Raw genomic sequence first — 26,046 nt, 5'->3', positions numbered from 1 at the left:
GGAACTGCAGATGAACATTACCAGTTTCATTTACAAAATAGATGAGGGATAAATAAGAAATGCTGTTAGGAACATGTTGAAACATGCTTACAATTGCAATGAAATGGATGTATGTGATCTACCATACTTGTTGTAAATAAACTAATACATTAAAGACCCTTACTTATACATTATAGGTCCTTGCAGATCAATTATTTAAATTAATGATGACTCCACTTTTGAGTTACCCTGCAAATTTATTTATTTACAATACCCTATATATGATGAAATTCTTTTTACAGAATTTCTTATCAACCAAATTTCTCAGCAACAGCATCAGTTTTTGCTTTTACACCAATTAAAAGTTACTTCTTAAACACAGTTGGTCCTGTTTACGAATGAAATTTCCAAAGCAATTATAAATATTAAAATTAAAAAAAAAAACACATATGTCTAAATTTACAAGAAAAATAAAAATGAAAACTTAACAAGACCTGAGCCTTTATCTTAAAATGAGTTTCTGATTTTTTTATACTTTATTAAATTCTATTAGAAGTATTCATTTCAAATTATTTTAAACAGCTTTGAACTTAGTTTTATGCTTTCTATATTTTTTTTAGTCATTTATGTTACTCATTGTTATCACTGCTAATTCTGTTTTAATTTTCCTAATTAAATGGATAGAAATTCTGAAATTAAAAAAAAAAGAAGAAAAATCTATATAATGTTGTTTCACATTGCATTGAATGATTATAGAAAATATTCCTAAGAACAAATAAGGTAATTATTACACTATAGATAAGTCACTTAAGTTTAAGATGGGAATCCCTAACAAGTTCCCATAAATTATGTAAATTAAGTGATGCTGAGGACAGTTGATTTTAGGATGACTAACCATATTTCTTTTATATTTACAACTACAGAAAAGCTTTGATTTAACATGACATATAACATACCTCTACTTTACAATTTATTTTATAATTTTAGTCAAGAATTTTTAATGGGAGAAAATATATATATATATATATATATATATATATATATAAAAACACAAATATGACAAATACCACTTCACCTCAAGATAAACAACATTATCAATACACACACTATTTTATAAGATTTTACAAACATGATCTTGTTTTTGTCTTTTACAAAAGCGGATGAATATGATATTAAGAATGTTTACCACATCAGAGTGCTGTGCAGGATACACCATTGCTGATGATCAGCTCCACGTCAATCAGACCTTCACATATGGAAAAATGAAATTCTGTCATCTGATCATAATATAATTCTACTTCTTCTATCAATATGTCAATTAAAAGAAAAATATATTTTTTCAAATGACAGATTATTTTATTTATAAATTAGATAAACCAAACAGTATAAGCACTTGAATAAAATTAAATTAATTATAATGAATAATACTAGGAAACGACAGCCTGGCTTGTTAATAGCAATTTTACAGACAAATTTTAAAATGTATTATAAGACACTTTAATGTATTTTAAGATAATGTATATTAAGACACTTAGCAACTGTATTGCTGCATTGTAAATTACAATTAATACTTGTACTTCAAATAATTTGTTAAAAATCACAACCAAACATTTATTTAACTTCCCAATACATATTACTAACAATACACAATGTAACTGTACATAATATCATAAAGTGACTAATCAGGTGCTAACCTATAGCTTCTACAGAGAATAAAATTTAATAAGAAGACAATGTTAGCACAGGTTATCAAATATTAGATAAACATATAACTAATTATTTTTTATTAAATATCCTATAAATAAATCATAATTATTTGTAATTTAACTTAGTCATTAAGGTTTTCTCTGGACACAGAATATTTAGTTAATAAATACAGAAATATGATCATACTGACACAAATAATAAATAATTATACAAAACAAAACATAAAAATAAATAATAGTATAATTTATACACTTTATATAACACAATAATTACCCTGTTAAAACAATTACTCGTACCTTTAACATCAGTTTTTTTTAATTGAAGATCAAATTTGTATATAAGAAAAAAATTGTTATTAGATTACGTACACTTTAAAAACATCTCACAATAAAATAAGTTACAAAATGATTATTTTGTTAATTGTACCATCATAAAAAAGGCTAATTAAAATAAAATTACCTTATGCTTAAATTGATTTTAAAAATTAAAATCATTAAGAAAAGAATATTAATTTTCAATACGACTGAATATTTTTCAGACAGATTAATTACTTAGTTACCTGGATTCTATCAATGCTGCGAACTTCTTGTTATTCTCATTACAATTACAACTTATTTATGCAGTATTTTCTTCAAATATACTATATACAATTAATGGAAACCAAAGAAACAGAATAAATTATTAGTTAATTTAAAACTGTGCATTAAGAGCATTAAAAACAAATCGTATGTTGGCAGTAGTATGATAGGAGCTAGTGGCTGATGGTGCACTCTCATTGAACTTCTAGAGATTGGTTTATTTTTTCTCTGTTTTTGCACAATGGGCTCCTTAAGTACTGCTAATTCTAATATAATATATAAAAAGTAAGAGTGTTAGCATATTAACAATGACAAAACAGATATGTGCAGAAGTCTCTTTTTTCAGAGTATCTCTCTGATACTCTTTTTTTTTAAATTAGAATACAGCAGAAACCATACAGACAGTACATCTAAATGATTAGATTCAGAAATTGAAAAATTCAAATGAAAATTAGTTACCAACAAAATTGTGCGTAAATGAAAATTAAATAAATTCTTCCTTATTATTTTTTTTTTATTAGATATAAAACAGAAAATTCCATTTAAAAAAAATGTTTGATTGTGTAAAAACTTATTCTGTAGTTTAAGTAATATATTTTACATTCACTTCAATAATATTTTAAGCTCTTTTTTACACAAATTTTAATAAGCAAAAAATAAAAATCTTATTATAACTATTTGACATAAAACAAGTTAGATTCTTATTTAAAAATAAAAATCAGTCCATTTTGTTAAATTAAACCTGAGTAAATAAAGTTAATGAAATTGGAAAAAGTGAATGTAAATAAAATATGAATATGATCAGTTTGTGAATACTTATTCGTACACCAGATTTCATTAACAATGAAATAAAAACAATAATTAAAAAATTGAATTAACCACTATTACTGCACTCTAATCAACTTCTCTTTTCAATTTCATTATCTTTTAATTCATTGAAGAGCATTCTTAATTAAACAATACAATACTGTAAAAATTAATGTTTACTTAAATAGCAATTACAATTTATTCAATAGATAATATTAAATAAACTATTTTCAAGGTATTTAATAAAAAAATATAAAAAAAACTGCCACAATTTAATAATGGCTACAAATAATCTCTTAAAATATACACTGTATGAAAGAGCCCAGGTGCAGTTAAGCTAATACCAATTACAGTAAACATGAGCAGAAAAGCCTCTACAAAGTAGCAAGTCATTTAGGCTTACTGGAAAACACCACTTTTTGTTAATAACATTAATATTTTATGAGCAAAGGGGTTACTTTAAAATTATTTCATATAATAAATTCACAATACACAGAATTATGCAAGTTTAAGCCACATTTTGTTTTTTTATTCAGATTATTTAAACACTAAAGTTATAGGGTAAGCAAAAATATTCTCCTACAAAATGTAATGATTGAAAAAAGAAAAACCACAAATGTAATTTACCACATCCAATAAAATAACAGAACCAACTATTTGAATGGAGTTATATATTTGCTTTAAAAAAAAAGATAATCTATTAATTTTTCATTTTTAAAATAAATCTTTTGGTACACATGCTGTTGCAAATAGTAAACCACCAGTTTCTTTTTCACTACTTCTCTTCAAGGTTAACCACTTCCGTATATAATTTTATCATTGATGAAATAAATATTTATCAAAGAAGGTTTGTCCTCATGTGTTTTACATAACATATACATACATGTGTTATTTTTTTTTCTAACTTCAATCATGAGCTATTTTTATTATTTTGGTGTAATTTTAAATGGTATTTTTTCTAAATTATAAATAATACCTACACATGTAATTATTAGTGATATTGTGAGTATGCTAAAGGAACTGCCTAATGAAGAAAGTAGAGATAATAAAAATGATTTTCAAGCTGAAAGTGATGCTGATCTTGGTGAGAAGAATATCTCTGTCGGTAATCATAGTCCAGAAACTGAAATGGATCTACTAGATTTTGATGCAAAAATAGAGTGCAGTAATAATTATTACTAAATATAACCAAATATTGCAATTATGGCCAAAATAATTTGTGTTCTGTGCACTGGTGATAAAATCATTAAAAATGAAGTTCTGTATAACTGACAATCTTTTAATGTATTTTTTCTGGCACTTAAGTAGTTCTATTTATTTAGTTAAGTGATTTAACATAGTTTCATTATGATTTACATATCTTTTTGTATTCTCAATTTCTGAAAATATTAAAAAAAAAAAAATATAACTTCTACTTTAAAAAATTAAAAATAATATATTAAAAGATAAAAAGTAATAAAGGAAAATGTTATAAAAGGTACCGATAAATATTCGCACCATACAATAAGCACATGTATTGAAAAAATAAAAGGAATAAGAACTGTTTAAAGAAAATCTGGATAATTTATTATCAGTAAAATTTTTATTAAAAAGAGCTTGTATTTTGTTTTCTTATTTATAATGAAAATGAATGGCAGAACATACGAGAACCTAAGATTTTATCATCCACCGACATCCCCAAAGATGGTGCTAGAAGGCTTTAATAAGAGAGTTACAGCTTATAACAAATATTTCAATATGTTTGTCAAATCCTGCAATTATATTTGTAAGTGCTTATTTGCTACGAGCTGCTCACATTAAACAAAATTCTTATTGCACTGTGAAGGTCACTACAAAAACCTAATGAACCAAAGTAAGACACTAATTAAAAAAAAAGGAATGATAATTTTCAAGTGAACAGCAATATTCAAATGTAAATAAAACAGAAGTAAATTAAAAATCTTGTCATTTTGATTTTTGGACACATAAACCTCCCGAAACATTATCAAATATTAAAAATTTTGAATGACATTAAATTTATCACCCCTAAAAATTTCAACATAAATTCTGCTGAGTCAGTAAGGTTGAGACCCTAAAAAGCACAGGATAAAAACAGTACTATTATAACATCATATACTGTACATGACCTCAGGCCTAATCTGAACAATGCCCATAAGATAACATTTATTTCATCCAATTTTTTTAACAAAAATTCTATAAAAATAAAAGCAAAGAAAACTTCCAACAGTTTCTGTGCATGTTTAAAGCTGCAAACTTTATAATTTTCTTTAATAAATATTATTTCTCAATTAACAACTCCATGTGATGTTAATTTATATGTAATGTTAAACTTACAAGATTAAATAATTTAAAGTAATTAATTAAAAACTTACAAAATAAAATATTACTTTAATATCAATCAATAAAAGAATGATTAAAGCATAATAGTACTCAATACACATTTCCTACATCCATTTTTCTTTTTCATAATTGTAATACTAATTATAGCTTATTATATATTTTTTTAATACTACATTGGTCAGTCACGATACAAATTTTCTACTAAAAAATAAATTCATATATAAAACATAATATTTAGTTGTTGTTACGAGCCAAATGTGTCTCTCATAACAGCTTCAAGAAGAGTCGGCACACCATCAACTTTGATTCCTCGACGTTTAAGATCAGCTACACGATCTTCTAAAAGTGTTTTTTCTTTATCAACATTCCAGTACAACTTTATACAGAGTTTTAATAAAGGTACATAATATCTTAACAAATCTGTGTCACTTACAGCTTCATATCTGGAATAGAATAATCACAAGGTTATAAAATTACTGACTGAAATGAACATTATTAAGAAAAAATTCTCAGTTTTACATAATTTATATATACAAAAATGTTAAGTTCGTTTGTGTACGCTTCAAAAACTCAAAATCTTCTGCACCGATTGAGCTCAAATTTTAGCACGATATATATAACCCGCAACAAAGATTGTTTTCATCTATTTTTAATAAATCTATCTATCTATTTTTAATTTGTACATTTTTAATTTGGAAATGTAAACAAAGGAAAACCAATCAGATCAATGCAAGATGGCCGCTGTCAAACACAACTACCAAATTTCTTTGAATTATATTTAATAGCTAAAACATCTGTATTTTATTTTTAAAAAACACGATAAAAAAAAATTTTAGCACGATATATTTTTAATAAATCTATCTATCTATTTTTAATTTGTACAGTTTTTTAATAAATAAGAGGCTAATAAATCAGATGGAAATGTAAACAAAGGAAAACCAATCAGATCAATGCAAGATGGCCGCTGTCAAACACAACGACCAATCACAAAGAGCCCGTATGGCCGTTGCCAATGTAAACAAAATCACAACTGATTAAGTAAAAAATTTCTTTGAATTATATTTAAAAGCTAAAACATCTGTATTTTATTTTTAAAAAAAACAACAAAACAAAAAGAAACCCACCAAGAAGGATGACTTACAGTAAATAAATTAAAACACTCAACTTTGTTATAGCCCAGATAGACTTGAGACTATGCAAACAAAAAAAGTCGAAATGACCAAATACACAGAAAATAATATCCCTACATAATGACCAAAAAATCCTTTGTTAGGTTAAATATTCACTTTTGTCTGAATTTACAGAAGGCATTTACAACAAAGCATTGATAAATATTGAAGACAAGTGCTTAGCTAATGCAAATAAAGTTCTTAGTCAATTGGGAATGCCAGCACCCACCCGAGCTGCGATTGCTTCATTTGATGTGGATTTACGCCGTGAACAGAGTTACAACATTGGTGATCTTCAGTTCAATCAAACATTCCCAAATTAACGCGTGAACAGAAAGACATTTATGATCGCATAATGCAAATGATAAATGACGGAGTTGGGGGGACCTTCTTCTTGGATGCGCCAGGAGGAACTGGGAAAACATTCCTCATTTGATTGATTCTAGCAATGGTTCGATCAAAAAATGACATAGTCTTAGCTCTTGCTTCGTCTGGAATAGCTGCAACATTGTTACCAGGTGGAAGGACTGCGCATTCAGCTCTGAAGTTGCCATTAAACATGCAAATCATCGAAACTCCCACGTACAATATTTTCAAAGCATCCTGTATGGGAAAAGTATTACAAAAATGTAAACTCATTGTTTGGGATGAATGCACGATGGCACATAAAAAATCGCTTAAAGCTCTTGATCGATCGTTACGAGATTTGCGTGGAAACGTTCAACCATTCGGGAATGCTTTGATATTGCTCGCAGGAGGTTTTAGGCAAACATTGCTGTAATTTCTCGATCTACACCAGCAGACGAAATAAATGCTTGCCTGAAATATTCAACACTGTGGCGACATGTACGTACGAATATGACGTACGAATATGTACGTACAGTTGACTACGAATATGCCTGTCCAGTTGCAGAATGATCCATCAGCTGAGGTATTCTCACGACAATTACTGGACATTGGAAACAGACAGCTGCCAGTCGATGAGACGTCTAGACGAATATCATTTCCTGATAATTTTTGTAATTTAGTAACATCGAAAGAAGAACTGATCGAAAAAGTATTTCCTGATATTCAAATTAATCATAGAAATCACGATTGGCTCAGTGAATGAGCTATCCTTGCTGCAAAGAATAAAGTTGTCTATCAACTTAATAATGTTATTCAATCTAGCATTCAAAGTGAGGAAATTACATATAAGTCGATAGACACCGTTGTGGATGCAGATGAAGTAATTAATTATCCAACGAAATTTTTAAACTCACTTGATCTGCCAGGGATGCCACCACACATATTAAAATTGAAAATAGGTGTGCCAATTACCCTGTTGTGGAATATTAATCAGCCAAAACTCTGCAACGGCACGCGACTTGCAGTTAAGAAATTGATGAATAACGTAGTGGAAGCAACGATTTTAACGGGGCCTTTCAAAGGTGAAGATGTTCTCATTCCTCGAATACCCATGATCCCGACTGATACACCATTTCAATTTAAAAGATTGCAATTCCCAATTCGATTGGAATTTGCAATCACAATCAATAAAGCTCAAGGTCAATCTTTAGAATTGTATGGTTTAGATTTAGATGCGGATTGCTTCTCACATGGACAACTGTATGTGCGTGTTCCCGAGTTGGTAAACCAGATAGCCTTTATATCTATGCAGACAGTGGAAAAACAAAAAATATTGTATATCTACAAGTATTGCAAAATCAAACTTCTATGAAACGTATGCTTTGTTTTATTTCTCATCCATGCAACCACAATGTGCCACAGCGAAGCGTAGCGGGTACAGCTAGTGTTTTATAAAAATTTACATTTGAAATAAAAAATTCCATTACCAATATAAGTACAAGAGTGAAGTAAATAATAATATAAAACATCCAATGGAAATCTTTATATTTTTAATACAGAAGATTAAAGGCGCTGAAGCAACCTCCAAACCTACCTATTCATAAGCAAACCAATAATAGCGTACAGAAATTTTCACCACAACTACAGATATATATAGTGTATAAATCAAAACAGAACTGTAAAAGTTAAGAATTTTTTTACAATATTAAAAGATAATCTTTTTCAACAGACATACACACACATATTATAATATGCATTAACATATTTATTAATATGTATTTGATGAGAAAGTTAACAGTTCAAATGTGCATATGTGGGCATATGCACTGTGTTTGCATGTTCACGTACATGTAATATATAATGCATATATGTTTGTGCATATATTTATTAATATTAATGCATATATTTATTAATATGTATTTGATGAGAAAGTTAACAGTTCAAATGTGCATATGTGGGCATATTCACTGTGTTTGCATGTTCACGTACATGTAATATATAATGCATATATGTTTGTGGTTGTGTGTGTGAGCACAAATGCGTGCAGATGCAAGAAATAAAAATATTTGTATATTTTCCTAAGTGTAAATTTACAAAAAAAAAAAACTCTTTGTTGTACTAAAATAAGGTAAACATTTATTTAGTAAGTATTTACTTATTATTACAAAGGAATAACAATAAAAACAAGATAAATAAACAATTAATAATAGAAACAATACAAGATAAGTTAGTAAAAAAAATTTTTTCATCATCAATCAATCATATAACAAATAACAAAACAATGTTCAAGAAATAAGAGAAACACATCCAGTACTGCACTTTTACTAAAAACATTATCTTTTGCATGTGTTAAAGAGAAAAATTTGCATTTACCTCATTATTAACAACCTAACACTAAAAAACATAACTTAATAAGATAACACAAAATATTTGCTTAACAATGAATGATTAACTGAAAGTTAGGTAATCAAAATGTAATAAGTAGTAAAAATAGCAACAATAGTCAAAAACATAACACAAAATTGATTTTGATTAAAACAAATCACAAATTCCATAATTTAAATTTAGTAACTTTTTAAAATGTATAGCATAAATGCAGTAACAAAATTTATTTCAAAATATATCAAAGTAGTATATGCTAAAGTAAAACTTAAAACAGCTGATTATCAGCAAAACCTGGTGATCATAGAACTGCAGGCACGTGTACATTTTACAAAATTACCTTGCAAGTGTTTAAAGTGTTATTTCATTTTCAGAATAAAGAAGTAAATTTCACTCAGAATCATGAAAAGTTACAACTTCATTCGCAATCACTAATGGACTTTCTCTACCAAAAAATAAAAGCAGACAACACAATTGTAAGACTTACCCATCACATGGTTTTTTTCTTAAGCATGGCTTACACACACAACTTAATTTAAAATATCTATAATTTTATTAAATTACAATATTTTTTATTTGTTTAATTCAATGATTCTAACTAAAGAGCGCATGCATACCATATTTCAGTCACGCGGGCGTGGTGGTACTAGTAACTACTTTAAATAAATTTTTACACTTTAAATATTATTCATTTAATTCTACCACCCACCTGTGATGTCACAACATAGCAGTAGTCCGGCCACTAAATGGGAAGTGGAGTGTGTAAGGGAGGTGGCTGGGTTAAGACCCCACTTTCATGGGGGAATAAATTTGTGGATCCAACGAGATGCTAATAGAAAAAATTGCAACGAAAAAGACCCACTGTACTGTCTTCTGCAACGTTTAAAAATTGTTACTATTTTTTGGAGTGGGGGGTGCAAATTAACAAAAAAAATTTTACACAACAGATGTCTGTTTATAATTTTTCACAAAAATATTTCAAAAAAAAAAATGCAATGAAAATCACCCCTTGTATTGCCTTTTATAACTCTCCAAAATTTAAACAATTTTTAGTAGTGGGGTGAAATTTAGTAAAAAAGCTTTTTTACAAAAGTTTTCTTTATCAATATTCACTAAATTATCAAAAAAGAATATAACATTAATTATGTAAAATCTAGAGACGATTTTGTTTTCCCCCTTGTATCCCCACCCACTGAGCTTTTGAAGTGAAATTTAATAGCATCAACAACCCTACTGTAGAAATATTATAGCCAAGTTCGGTGAAAATTGGTCAAGTAGTTCTGGAGATAAAAGGCGATTAAAACAACATACATACATACATACACAAGGAAATTTTGATGCCATTTTTCAGTTTTCTGAGGTCTTTAGGGGTTAATTTCTCAAGATTCTGTGAAAACTGGATGTGCCCAACTTTGATCGGTCATTAAACTTTACCTTCTATACAGCTATAGCTGCTATATAAACAGGAAAGTAAATATTCTACTGAAGTAACAATTTCATTTTTGTATTAAAACAATTGGTTACATTAAAAAAATATACCATAAAAAATCACTCCATCATCTCACCTCAGTTTAACATTTTCCCCCAATATTTTATTAACTTAAGATTTTTTGGTATAGCTAATAAGAATAAATTAATACACCATTACAAAAAGTAACATAAGTTTCTATGCTGAATATGGAAGCAGCAACCTAATTATAAATGATGCTAATATACCAGACATAACAGTAGCATAAAAGAGTAAAACATCTTCAATAGTTTTTGTCATGTATTGTTATAACTTGTTTATATTAACTTTAAAATTAACATAAAAAAGTAAAGATCTCAAGCAAAATTAATATCAGCAACTAGTTATTAAAACAGTTATTTTTACCTGTGCAATGCAAGATCAGCAAATGTAACAGCACCACTATGATTATCGGCATCACAACATCCAACCAGAAGACACAGTGTTCGTAATACAGCTGGATGTCTGTCTGTATAAAGCTTGTTTAGCAATCTGAATGTATTCTCAACCAACGGAATTGCCTGCAATCACCCATACTAAATATATAATACAGCTTGCATTATAAATTACATAATATTGTCAGATAAATAAAATAATATTTATAATATTAAAAATATAATATTTTTTATATATAAGACATAAAATAAATTATTTTAACTACAAATAAAAACATACCTTTTGAAAATACTTCCACATTATTTACAACACACCTTTAATTACCAATCATTTAAAAATAAATTAAAAAACTTTATTAATACCAGGACTTAAGATACATGAATTAAACTAGATAAGCTCAGAATTGGAAATTGGAATCTCAATTTTGTTTTACTTTAAATAAATAAATTCTTGCAAATTGAAATATTATTTTGAGCATGTTTAGTTGTTTTCATGCAACAGAATTATTACTGTCAAGAGGGAAGAAGTGAACAGAGACCGACCGACATACATATACATGTGAATGCTATATAAAAGTAAAATGCTCCATTGCCTTCACCAATTGTTATTCAAATTCATCAAATGTTATTGTTCAAAGTAAATAAGTAATCTAATGAATGGTTTTTTCACTATAACTGTACATACACCAATGAACAAATGCATTATCATTTATAAAATGAAGGATTTTAATACATAGAAGATCATTTACAACAAAGAAAAAATACAAATTTTTAAGTATATTATTTTTTTTTTTGTCTTCAGTCATTTGACTGGTTTGATGCAGCTCTCCAAGATTCCCTATCTAGTGCTAGTCGTTTCATTTCAGTATACCCTCTACATCCTACATCCCTAACAACTTGTTTTACATATTCCAAACGTGGCCTGCCTACACAATTTTTCCCATCTACCTGTCCTTCCAATATTAAAGCAACTATTGCAGGATGCCTTAGTATGTGGCCTATAAGTCTGTCTCTTCTTTTAACTATATTTTTCCAAATGCTTCTTTCTTCTTCTATTTGCCGCAATACCTCTTCATTTGTCACTTTATCCACCCATCTGATTTTTAACATTCTCCTATAGCACCACATTTCAAAAGCTTCTAATCTTTCCTTCTCAGATACTCCGATCGTCCAAGTTTCAATTCCATATAAAGCGACACTCCAAACATACACTTTCAAAAATCTTTTCCTGACATTTAAATTAATTTTTGATGTAAACAAATTATATTTTTTACTGAAGGCTCGTTTCGCTTGTGCTATTCGGCATTTTATATCGCTCCTGCTTTGTCCATCTTTAGTAATTCTACTTCCCAAATAACAAAACTCTTCTACCTCCATAATCTTTTCTCCTCCTATTTTCACATTCAGTGGTCCATCTTTGTTATTTCTACTACACTTCATTACTTTTGTTTTGTTCTTGTTTATTTTCATGCGATAGTTCTTGCGTAGGACTTCATCTATGCCGTTCATTGTTTCTTCTAAATCCTTTTTACTCTCGGCTAGAATTACTATATCATCAGCAAATCTTAGCATCCTTATCTTTTCACCTTGTACTGTTACTCCGAATCTAAATTGTTCTTTAACATCATTAACTGCTAGTTCCATGTAAAGATTAAAAAGTAACGGAGACAGGGAACACCCTTGTCGGACTCCCTTTCTTATTACGGCTTCTTTCTTATGTTCTTCAATTGTTACTGTTGCTGTTTGGTTCCTGTACATGTTAGCAATTGTTCTTCTATCTCTGTATTTGAACCCTAATTTTTTTTAAAATGCTGAACATTTTATTCCAGTCTACGTTATCGAATGCCTTTTCTAGGTCTATAAACGCCAAGTATGTTGGTTTGTTTTTCTTTAATCTTCCTTCTACTATTAATCTGAGGCCTAAAATTGCTTCCCTTGTCCCTATACTTTTCCTGAAACCAAAAAGGTCTTCTCCTAATACTTCCTCCACTCTCCTCTCAATTCTTCTGTATAGAATTCTAGTTAAGATTTTTGATGCATGACTAGTTAAACTAATTGTTCTGTATTCTTCACATTTATCTGCCCCTGCTTTCTTTGGTATCATGACTATAACACTTTTTTTGAAGTCTGACGGAAATTCCCCTTTTTCATAAATATTACACTCCAGTTTGTATAATCTATCAATCGCTTCCTCACCTGCACTGCGCAGTAATTCTACAGGTATTCCGTCTATTCCAGGAGCCTTTCTGCCATTTAAATCTTTTAATGCTCTCTTAAATTCAGATCTCAGTATTGTTTCTCCCATTTCATCCTCCTCAACTTCCTCTTCTTCCTCTATAACACCATTTTCTAATTCATTTCCTCCGTATAACTCTTTAATATATTCCACCCATCTATCGTATCGACTTTACCTTTCGTATTATATATTGGTGTTATATTTTATGTGTTTAACACATTATTAGATTTTAATTTATGTACCCCAAAATTTTCCTTAACTTTCCTGTATGCTCCGTCTATTTTACCAATGTTCATTTCTCTTTCCACTTCTGAACACTTTTCTTTAATCCACTCTTCTTTCGCCAGTTTGCACTTCCTGTTTATAGCATTTCTTAATTGTCGGTAGTTCCTTTTACTTTCTTCATCACTAGCATTCTTATATTTTCTACGTTCATCCATCAGCTGCAATATATCATCTGAAACCCAAGGTTTTCTACCAGTTCTCTTTATTCCGCCTAAGTTTGCTTCTGCTGATTTAAGAATTTCCTTTTTAACATTCTCCCATTCTTCTTCTACATTTTCTACCTTATCTTTTTTACTCAGACCTCTTGCGATGTCCTCCTCAAAAATCTTCTTTACCTCCTCTTCCTCAAGCTTCTCTAAATTCCACCGATTCATCTGACACCTTTTCTTCAAGTTTTTAAACCCCAATCTACATTTCATTATCACCAAATTATGGTCGCTATCAATGTCTGCTCCAGGGTAAGTTTTGCAGTCAACGAGTTGATTTCTAAATCTTTGCTTAACCATGATATAATCTATCTGATACCTTGCAGTATCGCCTAGCTTTTTCCAAGTGTATATTCTTCTATTATGATTTTTAAATTGGGTGTTGGCAATTACTAAATTATACTACGTGCAAAACTCTATAAGTCGGTCCCCTCTTTCATTCTTTTTGCCCAGCCCGTATTCACCCACTATATTTCCTTCCTTGCATTTTCCAATGCTTGCATTCCAATCTCCAACTATTATTAAATTTTCATCTCCTTTTACGTGTTTAATTGCTTCATCAATCTCTTCACATACACATTCTACCTCATCATCATCATGGGCGCTTGTAGGCATATAGACATTAACAATCGCTGTCGGTTTAGGTTTTGATTTTATCCTTATTACAATGACTCTATCGCTATGCGTCTTGAAATACTCCACTCTCCTCCCTATCTTCTTGTTCATTTATAAGTATATAATTCATAAATAGGATTAAATCTAGATATGATTATAACTAATACTATTGTATTAAGTTAAACAGGAACCAGAAAAATTTTTAGTTCAGGCCCAGAAAAATGTTTAGTGGGTTCATTCAGAACTGAATCAATCTCACTATAATACATTTATTTCACAATTTCAGTAGGGATTCAACATATCATGTGCAGGGAAGGTTCAGTAAAGAAATCCTGCTCACATTCATGTGCGAACTCCTTTCACTCCTTCAGGTTTTGCCTTTGGTTATTATGTTGCAGATGTACTATGCTGTCGGAAAAACTATTTTTTATTTTGATATTGTATTAAGTTGTAGATTACTGAAGCAATATAAACCAGAAATAATAATAATTATAGCATTTTGTTAGTAACAAATACATAATTTAAAATTTAGCAAACATAATTTTATAAAAAAGCAAATATACAAGTTACAAGTTCATGCAAAAGGTGATTAACATGACTGAATAAAAATTTTAAAGAAATACGATCTTATATAATACACCAGAATGCTGCCTTTGATTATTATTTAACTAGGTGTGCATTTGATCACAGAATATGAAACCAATAGGGTATATGCAAATCAATATTCACATAAATAGTTTTTTCATCCAGTGTAAGAATGTTTTTATGGGATAATCGGTACAATAACCCAAGTACATCAAAAGTTTAATGCCAAAGTAAAAATAATACATATATATATATATATATAAATATAAAATAAATATTTTATTTAAATCAGCAATAAAACTAGTGCTAATCAATGTTATGTAGACCACATCTGGATTAAGTAAGTGTAATTCATGGATAAAAAAGAAACCAACTATCGCATCATTTGACTGGATGGATCAAAAGAAACCATGTCGAACCCTTTATCAGAATGATGTCATAAAATTCTCAATTAAAAAAAATTTAATTATGAAAAAATTATTATGGCTAAAATTCATAATAATTATGTCAAGTAATAGTGAATTAAACATGTAAATTGTAAATAACTATAATAAGTACAAAATAAATAACAATTCAGGAGACATAAATGGAAATTATTTGAGTTCATATTACTTTTATATAAATGGATATACAAAAAATTCAGGGTTTTGAATTTTAAAAACTCATTAGAAGAGTAATTTTTGTTACTTCTCTGAATTAAAGGAAGTATTGTGACTGCGAAACATTTTGGTTTTCATATTTCAACGGAAATATCCATTTGACCATCACTGAATTCATTTTGACTAGTTTCAGCGTGACATCTGTATATAAGTAGGTGCATATGTATCTCACATAACTCAAAAATGGTCAGCTGTAGGATGTTGAAATTTTGGATTTAGCACTGTTGTAACACAGTTTTTGATTGCAATCAAAATTAAAGTTTTAATTTTATTTAATGAAATATTTTGATCTTAAAGGGAAGGCACAGCGATTCAAATCAGACTTCTTTTTTTTCAAATATAGCAATTTAATAATTATTAACCTGCGATTGTAAAAACCTTATACAATAAATAATAATTCAATGATAATAAAAAAAGAAAAAATATTTAGTGAAATAAAATTTTATATACTTTTAAAAACGTGTAAATGTAACTTATTACATACGTGTATATGTGACAGATTTGGTGAAACATCTCATTACTTAATATTGATTGAAAATTATAATTTAGAATTGCATTATTTTTGGATTTTCTGGTTTAATTTCAGTTTCATTTTACTTAATTATTCTGGAATTTCTGTTTAATTTTATCTAGATTAAAGTTAACTACAGTGACAAAAATAGACCTCACAAGAACAAAATATACATTGAGGCATACATGCCTGATCTTTAATAAATTGCAAAAAATTCTTATCTTTTAGTACAATACACCTCTGATATTGTCGGACAATATTCTCCCTAAGTTGGGAGTTGAACATCATTTCATTTATTTGTTTTTTGTTGCTAATCATTAAATCGCTCTTTGGTTTGATATAAATTTTCTGATCTTAGTTTGTGTACACTTCCTCTAGTTTCAAATTATCTCTCTCTTTACATTCATCATCCTCTCTTAATCTTTTTATTCTTTCCTTGGTCTTAACGTTTTCTTCCTCTTTATATTTATCATCTTCTCTTAATCTTTTTATTCTTTCTTTGATTTTAACATTTTTTCCTATTTATATATATATCATCTTCTCTTTTTTTTTATTCTTCCCTCGCTCTTAACATTTTCTTCCCCTTCTTGTCATTTTTTGAGATATATTTCTTCATGTTACCTTTCTTTTTCTGTAAGATTGTTTCTTTTTCATTTTTGATTATTCACCAAATAATCCAGTAATAAAAACTGAATATTTTACACTGTAAGGTCGAAATTAACATTTCTAACCAGTGTACAGTAGTTCTGTAAACAGAATATTTAATTATTATTAAATTTTATTTATATGACACACCAGAAATATGAAACTTTTTAATCAGCAACTCACAAAGATACAAATAATACTGATCTAGTAATGTGAGTAATAAAGGGGCTTTTACGCTGTCCTTATATTTCATGTAAGATTGTTGAATTAATAATTAATTGTATAAATATTTGATGTTAATAAAAACTAATATTTCAGCAATTGTATAACTGCCCACTTTATTAAATAATTGGAGCATCACATGTCACTTTCAAATGAATTAAGTTTAAATGAAGTGCAGCAAAAAATATGTATATGTAATTTAATAGGCGTACATGGAAGACATGTGGTGTCCATATCAGATTTTTAAAAAATAAAATCATTTACCTTTATATTTTAAGTTGGTATTAATGAAAAATGTCTGCTGCCTCAAAAACTCTACGTATTGTGCTGAGTTACATAGGGGTTTTTTTTTTTACAAAGGCAATACATTCACGTAAGGAAATTGATGAAAAATAATTAACACTTTAATTTACTAAATATCAGCTTATATGATTCTTATTTGTGACATCAAAGAAAGAGCCAACTGCCACAGTTTTCAATACCACAGACATTTCTGTATCTTCAAAAATCGTTCTGAATTTTTAAGGAGCCAAATACTTTGTCTCAAAATGAATATCAGGGTTTTAAAGTTATATAATAATTATTAAGTTTTATTTACATTGATAAATTACACATGAAATGAAAGAACAATAGTTTTTCCTTTTAGTGTTCAATGTAAGCACCATTCATCACACTGCACATATCAGTCAATAGGAGAGTTCATCCCATACTTTAATCAGCAAATCTGAAGTAACTGATGCAACAGCGGCTTGCATCAAGTCAGGTAGGTCAGCTGGTAACAGTGGCACATAGACTTGATCCTTTATAAACCCCCAAAGAAGAAAATCACACAAGGTCAGACTGGGCGAACATGGAGGCCATACCAAACAAGCCCAGTCATCTGGCCCCCAGCAACCAATCCAGCAGTCACGGAGAATTTCATTCAATCAATCACATGCAGCATTATGCCAGTGAAGAGGCACACAAACTTGTTGCCAAATAAAGTTCAGTATTTATATTGCAGTTGAAGAAAAGGCCATAGTTGCAGCATCAAGATAGTTCATTCCAAACACACTTGCTTCCATGAAAAATAATGACCTGTAAACTTACTGTTAGGATATGGCACAAAAACATTCAGTTTTGGGGAGTCCTGTTCACACTGCAATATTTCATGAGGATTTTCTGATCCACATTTCCTGATATGCACATTATGAATATTTACTTTTCCATTAACATGAAATGTTGACTTGTCACTGAATATGACACTGTAAAGAAAGTCTTCAGTGACAGAGTGTATAATTTCATTTGCGAAGCTAGTGTGCATAATTTATAGGCTTTAGAGCTTGTAACAACTGTAAACAATATAGACAGAGTTGTAAAATTCCTTAAAACCCTCCACACAGACATCACTGGAATTGCTAATTCATGGTAGCCTTTCTAATGGATTTCCTAGGACTACACACAAAAGACTTTCTTACATGTTCAATATTGTCTTCAGACACACTCTATGACCTGTATTCTTCCCTTTACAAATCCAGCCAGTGGTTTCAAATTGTTTATACCATTTATGAATGTTATTTTCACTCAGGGAATCACAACAGGACTTCAAATGGAACGCATGTTGAATGGTAATTACAGATTTACACTTTGCAAACTGCAAAACACGGAACGCTTTCTGTTGGGGGTCGCCATCTTTGCTACTACAATTTTCAATTGGAAGGTACAGGAAACAGTTTTTGAGCTTGTGAACAGCTAAAACTGTTTGAGTTGCTCTTTCATTTCATGTAAAATTAATCAATGTACATGAAACTTGAGAAATATTGCATAGCTTTAAATGGCCAGTAATCATTTTAAAACACGCAATACTGAACTTCAGTCAGGAATGTACATAGGCATCACAAATATTAAATAATCATTTAAAAAAACTAGCATTTTGTTGAAGTGCTTTAAAGCAAAGTCAATTTGATATCCCATGAGAATTTACCAAAAACAAAATACCCAGAAATTTCAAACTGCCAGCAACAAAAATACATGTTATCATGTGTCTGTGAATTTGCGTCATTTTTAAATAATTATCACAGAGGAATACCATCCACACAATTAACAATGTTACATATATCTGAGAAGAGTAATACAATCAATGGTTTTATCCGTATTTAAAGTTAGATAACCACAATCCAGTGAATAATTTTTTGAATGTTAACACAGACTTTTTCAGTACTTTTAAATGTATATCTTCAGACATAGGCATAGCTATGCGATCTGCAAAAATTATAACAATGAGTGGGTTAAAGATTTTGAGACAGATTTACAAATAATGAAAGCAAGGAACTGAGGACTACAACATTTGAGAAGCCCGTATTTCATGTAGATGCTCAAATTGGAAAGATGAAATATCAACTGCCAGTTGGTAAGGTTTTACTTTAAACAATGGTAAACAGCTTCTCTGATATTATAACTAAGTTTTAAAATCAATAAGAGGTGTATAATTATATTGAATGCTTTACTGAGTTGGCAAAAATCGAAGGAAATTTTTGTTTATATATGTTATTTAACAGATATTCTAAAAACTGGAAGATGGCTGTGTCAGCAGACAACATTTTCCTAAGAATATGTTGGAAGATTTGTATTTACTTTATACTTTCAAAACCAAATAAAAATTTTTAAAACTTTATTTTTTTCAAATATTTTAGAAAATACAGACAAAGGGAACAGCATATAATTTTTTAAATAAAGTGCAGAGTCTTTTATATGGAGATAAATAACAACCAAAGTCATCTGGAAAATACACTATTGATGAATGATTCATTAATTCAATTTATAAGAGAGACAACAATACTACCTACATTCTGTCTTAAACAACAGCTTAAGCTAAATGTAGGAGGGGAAACTTCCAGAATTTTGTATTTTAAGTGGATCTTATATAAATAAGTAAATTTCAAACTTTCACAAAAAAATTTACAAATGCTAAAAAAAATCAAGATTTTGATGATTGAAGATCTTTTGTTTTCATATCTGACAAATGCTTTTATTTATTAATTTTTCAGTGATTTATGTAATTTATAATATTGTCTATGCAGAAGTGGTAGAATGAAGTAAAAACAACAATAAAAAAAAAAAAATTGAATGATAAACTAATCAGCATGTATAGCATTACAAATACATCTGTATTATAAATACGTGTGTGTTTTTGTATACACATATGGAGATCAGCCAATATCTGTTCCAATACAAGTATGATGATAATTAGTCTTATCAGTCTAATGAAAAAAGAGTATAAATTTAAATGAAAAAAAACTCATTAGTCTTAGATTACTTTAATAAAATGTTCATTTAATAATACTTTTTTTTTCATAGAATATAGAAAGAATTTTTAACAATCTTTAATGTGACTTTTTTTTTTATAATGAAAAACATTTATCCAATCTGGAACCATTATACAGTACAATTATTTTGTCTCAGTTACATAAGTAGTTGTATAACTTAAACCTTGAAGGGTGACAAAAAAGAGAAAGACCATAATAAGGATGGGGTTCATCATTTTTATGAATTTGCAAGAGAAAAAAAAGGGATAGTAGCAGTGTGCTTTATGAATTCATATGTAATGGTACATTTTAATGTTGTCTAATGTTTATATATACTGTGGTACTTCAGTATATGTCTGCTTTGGAATACGTCCTGTTTGGATGTGACAAATTTTGCTTCATATATGACTTCTGTTCGGTATACAAGGTAAATTTTTTCTGTGAATTTTGCGTCATTTTTAAATAATTATCACAGAGGAAAAATTAAATGAATAATCAATTATATTCGGAGTTGATGTATTATTAACTGACTGATCATACAAACAAGGATATCATATAACAAAATATAACTGCAAATCAAGAGGCAATAAAGTTTATTACATTTGGTTTGTTAATTTAGAATCTATCATTAGGTTACATTTATATTTTATAAATTAATTATGTTAAATAAACTAGTGAATATTTTTTATAAATTCTAGGAAATGTTTAAATGCTGTTCATGACTGATAATTTGTTACATATTTTGCTTAATAAATAACTGAATTTAAACCATAAATATGATACATAAGACTGAACAGTGTTCACAAGTGCGAGCACTGCATTGCAATGCATGCACAATATGGATGACTACGGTGGGGATATAAACGCGAGTAAGATACAGTACTGTAATCAATTGAATGTCAGTACTCCTGGTGCTATAGATGTAAACAAAATTCAATCTATAACCATTTTTGTTAATTTTCTCAAGATTTTGATTTTTAAGTAAAATTTTATTACTTTTTATTAAATCATGGAATGTAAAAGGGCAAATGAAAAGAAACGCAAACTAAAAAAATGACTAGGATCACTTTGGAATTGAAAAAAGAGATTGTTCAAAAATATAAAGGTGGCATGTGTATCAGCAACATAACTGCTGCATACCATACACCAAGAACGATGATATCGACAATCGTTAAAAATATAGACATTATTAAATATGCTAATGTTGCCAAGGGGATTAAATCAATTTATAAACAAAGATCAGAGACATTAGAGCATGTTGAGAAATTTCTTTTGCTTTGGATAACTGAAAAACAATGTGCTGGTGATAGCATATCAGAAGCAATTATTTGCAAGAAAGCTAAAATGATATGTGCCGATCTCATGAAAAATCAAGCAGGAACTAGCCAGGAAAGCGAGATGTTTATCAGCCATGGTTGGTTTGCAAATTTCAAAAAAGGACCGGTAGTCACAGTGTTGTGCAGCATGGAGGAGTTAGTACCGATAAAGTTGCCGCTAATGGAATTTGTTGTACAGTTTGGGAAGTTTGTGAAAAGTGAGCGTTTTATTCCCCAACAAGTTTTCAACTGTGATGAAACTGGCCTGTTTTCGAAGAAAATGCCAAACAGAACATACATCACACAAGAAGAGAAGTCATTGCCAGGGCCAATGAAGGACAGACTAACTCTCTTGTTCTGTGACAATGCTAGTGGGGATTGCAAAATAAAGCCTTTATTGATCTACCACTCTGAAAACCCGAGGGCATTTAAAAAATATAATTTCCAGATGTGTCAGCTGCCTGTGAAGTGAAATAGCAAAACTTGGGTAACGAGGCAATATTTCAGTGAATGGTTTAATGTTGTGTTTTGGCTAAGTGTAAAAAGTTATTTAGAGGAGAACAACCTGACTTTGAAGGCTCTCCTCCTAATGGATAATGCTCCCGCTCACCCACCAAGCTTGAAGGATTATGTCTTGCCTGAGTTTGACTTCATTACTGTTAAGTTCTTTCCCCCTAGTACGACTCCTCACATTCAGCCCATGGATCAGGTCATAAGTAATTTCATGAAACTTTTCACTAAAGTATTATTCCTGAGGTGATTACAAGTAACCTCAGAGACAGAATTAATCTTGAGAGAGTTCTGGAAAGATCATTTTAATATTGTACATTCCTTATCGCTCATTGACAAAGCTTGCCAGGAAGTTTCCCACAGAAAAATGAACTCCACTTGGAGAAATTTGTCACAAGCAGTAACTGAAAGGGACGTCGAATCTATGCACTCTATAGTAAAGGATATTGTTTCTCTGGCCAGATCCACAGAACTGTATGTATGTTACGAAGATGTTGAAGAATTAGTGGAGGGACCCAATGAAGAACTGACCACTGAGGAGTTACAGGAACTGAAAAAGAATGAACATCAGATTAGAATGAATATACTCTCTTCAGACATAGAGGAAGAAGAGAGAGAGGAAACTCCTTCTTCATTAATCCAAGAAATTCTTGCAAAATGGATGGACATTGAAAAATTTTTCGGAAAATACCACCCAAGCAAAGTTCAAACAAACTGCAATAGGATCGTTTGGGAAGACCAATGTCACACTTTACAAACAACCTGAGAAGAAGACAGAAACAAAGTTCTTTGGATTCTGTCTTCCTAATAATAAAAAAAAAATTAATTTTAATAAAAAATAGATTTTAAAAAAATCTATTTTCGTGCATGCGCGCACACATACACACATATCAAAGATAAAAGTATAAAAACAGTTTACCACCAAGAGTACAGAATTCAATAATGCTTCCTACCTTATGCTTATTCTTTTTTTGTAATAGCACTTTTCCTCATCATCATTTAAACGTTTGCTTTTAAAAAATCACACATTAAATTCAAAACATTAAAATTATAAACACATAAAAAAAATGTAGTCATAAATATTAAAAAACTATAAAATTAAAAACAAATTTTGTTATGTGGTTAGCCACACATACAGTACCATACTGAAGTTATTTAAATTATATAAATGTGCTGCTATCTACAAAATCTTACAGCCCATTTAATAATCAATAAACATTCAGTCACCGATTTGGATACAAATTTACATATAGCAGAAATTGAAAAAAGTATGTGATAATAATAATAAAAAATTAAATATTTTAGAACATTATATATACAGGTATAGACAAATGTTTAATTTGATTAATGTGCAGACAGAATTTGATAATGACTTTCTTATCAAAACTGCCTTAGATAGCAGCACATTTATAAATAAATTTAAATAACTTCAGTACAGTACTGTATATATGGCTAGCCACACAAAACTATTTTTTTTTTTTTTATTTTATAATATTTGTGACTACATATTTTTTTTATATGTTTATAACTTTAATGTTTTGAATTTAATATGTGATTTTTAAAAGAAAAAGTTTAACTGATGATGAGGGAAACCCTCAAAAGCGCTATTACAAAATGCAATAAACATAAGGTAAGAAGCATTATTGAATTCTTCACTTTTGGTGGTAAACTGTTTTTATACTTTTGTCTTTGACATAATTAGTGCAGAGGGGAATATGGCCAAATACAATAAAAAAATAATTGGTTTTGCTAAGTTATATGTATATTAATGTATATGTGTATGCGCACATGTGTGTGAAATAATTATTATGTTTCCTTTTGTGTAGCAGGATAAAGCAAACCTGCAGACAGACTTAATTAAAATTAAAAATTAGCTAAAAAATTTACTGGTAAAAGTAAAGTTTCAATAAACTGTAGAATCCTGATCTATTTATCTTGTACCTTGACCAGAAAACTAGCAAAAACAACTGTCTTTAAAAAAGACCACCTCTTAAATAAGGCTTTACACCTAACTAAATACAAATAAGAATCATTAATAAATTTTATAAACAGATAAATAAAACCCATAACCTATACTAAACATATAAAGAAGCATTTGGAAAAATATAGTTAAAAGAAGAGACAGACTTATAGGCCACATACTAAGGCATCCTGGAATAGTCGCTTTAATATTGGAAGGACAGGTAGATGGGAAAAATTGTGTAGGCAGGCCACGTTTGGAGTATGTAAAACAAATTGTTGGGGATGTAGGATGTAGAGGGTATACTGAAATGAAACGACTAGCACTAGATAGGGAATCTTGGAGAGCTGCATCAAACCAGTCAAATGACTGAAGACAAAAAAAAAAAAAATCTGTAGATATCCTTAAAAGTTGATTACTAGATTATATATAATATATATATATATATATATATATAATTACAACTTAATCTAACTTTGTTATAATAATTAAAATTCTAAGAACTGTGAGATAGGTGAATAAATGAGTAATACATATGTGTACGCTCATACATATATATGAACAGATAAATATCTGTATAATTGTTATAAACATATTAACATTATTATGTTAAATGCAGACATTGGAGAATCATCATGACTCTTAAGGCAAGAAGAGAGCCTCAGGATTTGATGTTTGCTTATAAGGCAATGTGGATGTTTTCATCTGAACATGGATGATCATATTGATATTTTGAGCATTGTTTATATGGTGCCTCATGTGACTAACAGAAGATTTAATTTATTTTATTATACGCAGCACCGTCGACTAACTCCTCTGGCGAGATGTTTAGAAACACTTAACCCTTCCTGGACATTAAGCAGATATATATGCAGTAATTTTTTTTTCATGAAGTCGGTATGCGGATACAATTTTATTTCTTTTTACAAATACAATGTAGCAAATGATTTAATATAAATGATTTCATATAGCTCTAATTTATCGTGTAGGAGAAATTTTGTTTCTTTTGTTTTGTTTGTGCTGAAGCAGGTGCTACTTCACCTGCTTCAGCACTGCCAAAACAGTCCCCTCCAGTTTCTTAGATTTGTTCATGCATTGAGTATACAATTGTTTTATTAGCTGACTTTATAACTGTCTTTTGTCTCATGTGATGATGTTACACCTGTAAAAAGCAATGATATCATCGCGTTATTAAATCAATCTTTGTTTGAGGATGATTTATCTGATTTGAAATCAGATTATTCAGAACTGGAAAATGAAAATGAAGCAAATGGTGTCGTTATGAGTGAAGTTGGTGCAGCTTCTGGCAAAGAATATTTGTATGAACTGAATCAGTGGACAATACTGTGAACGAAGACATTGAAAATCTTGAAGATGAAACTGGCAGTGAAGAAGAATCTGATTATTCTTCACTGTAATAAGAATTATCCTTATTACAATGATTGTATTGCTATGCGTTTTGAAATATTCTACTCTCTTTCCTATCTTCTTGTTCATTATGAAACCTACTCCTGCCTGCCCATTATTTGAAGCTGAGTTTATTATTCTAAAATCACCTGACCAAAAGTCGCCTTCCTCTTCCCACCGAACCTCACTAATCCTACTACATCTACATTTATCCTATCCATTTCTCTTTTTAAATTTTCCAGCCTACCTACCTTTTTTAAACTTCTAACATTCCATGCTCCGACTCGTAGAATGTAATTTTTTAATTTTCCGTAGTAGTCCCCACCCGGAGATCCGAACTGGTGGATTCCGGAGTTTACCTCCGGAATATTTTACCAAGGAAGGCGCCTCCAT

At 29.5% G+C, this 26,046-nt stretch overlaps 2 protein-coding genes across 2 annotated transcripts in view; both read right to left on the bottom strand.

Moving 5' to 3' along the window:
• The window catches only part of LOC142319155 (23 kDa integral membrane protein-like), a 31,663-nt gene extending 26,290 nt beyond the window's left edge, over nt 1–5,373 (bottom strand). The window contains exon 1 of the mRNA XM_075356125.1: nt 1,166–5,373. The gene's annotated coding sequence lies outside the window, so the exon portion shown is untranslated. The remainder of the gene's footprint in view (nt 1–1,165) is intronic.
• A 140-nt stretch (nt 5,374–5,513) lies between these two features.
• The window catches only part of LOC142319154 (sorting nexin-20-like), a 31,291-nt gene continuing 10,758 nt past the window's right edge, over nt 5,514–26,046 (bottom strand). Inside the window, exons 4-5 of the mRNA XM_075356124.1 lie at nt 11,184–11,338; nt 5,514–5,854 (exon numbers count right to left, since the gene is read on the bottom strand). Coding sequence (XP_075212239.1) covers nt 5,656–5,854; nt 11,184–11,338 — 354 coding nt within the window. The 3' untranslated portion in view covers nt 5,514–5,655. The remainder of the gene's footprint in view (nt 5,855–11,183; nt 11,339–26,046) is intronic.

Source organism: Lycorma delicatula, chromosome 2 (genome assembly GCF_047948215.1).
Source record: "Lycorma delicatula isolate Av1 chromosome 2, ASM4794821v1, whole genome shotgun sequence".
NCBI classification, from domain to species: domain Eukaryota; kingdom Metazoa; phylum Arthropoda; class Insecta; order Hemiptera; family Fulgoridae; genus Lycorma; species Lycorma delicatula.
This window is presented reverse-complemented; position numbering and strand designations above follow the sequence as displayed.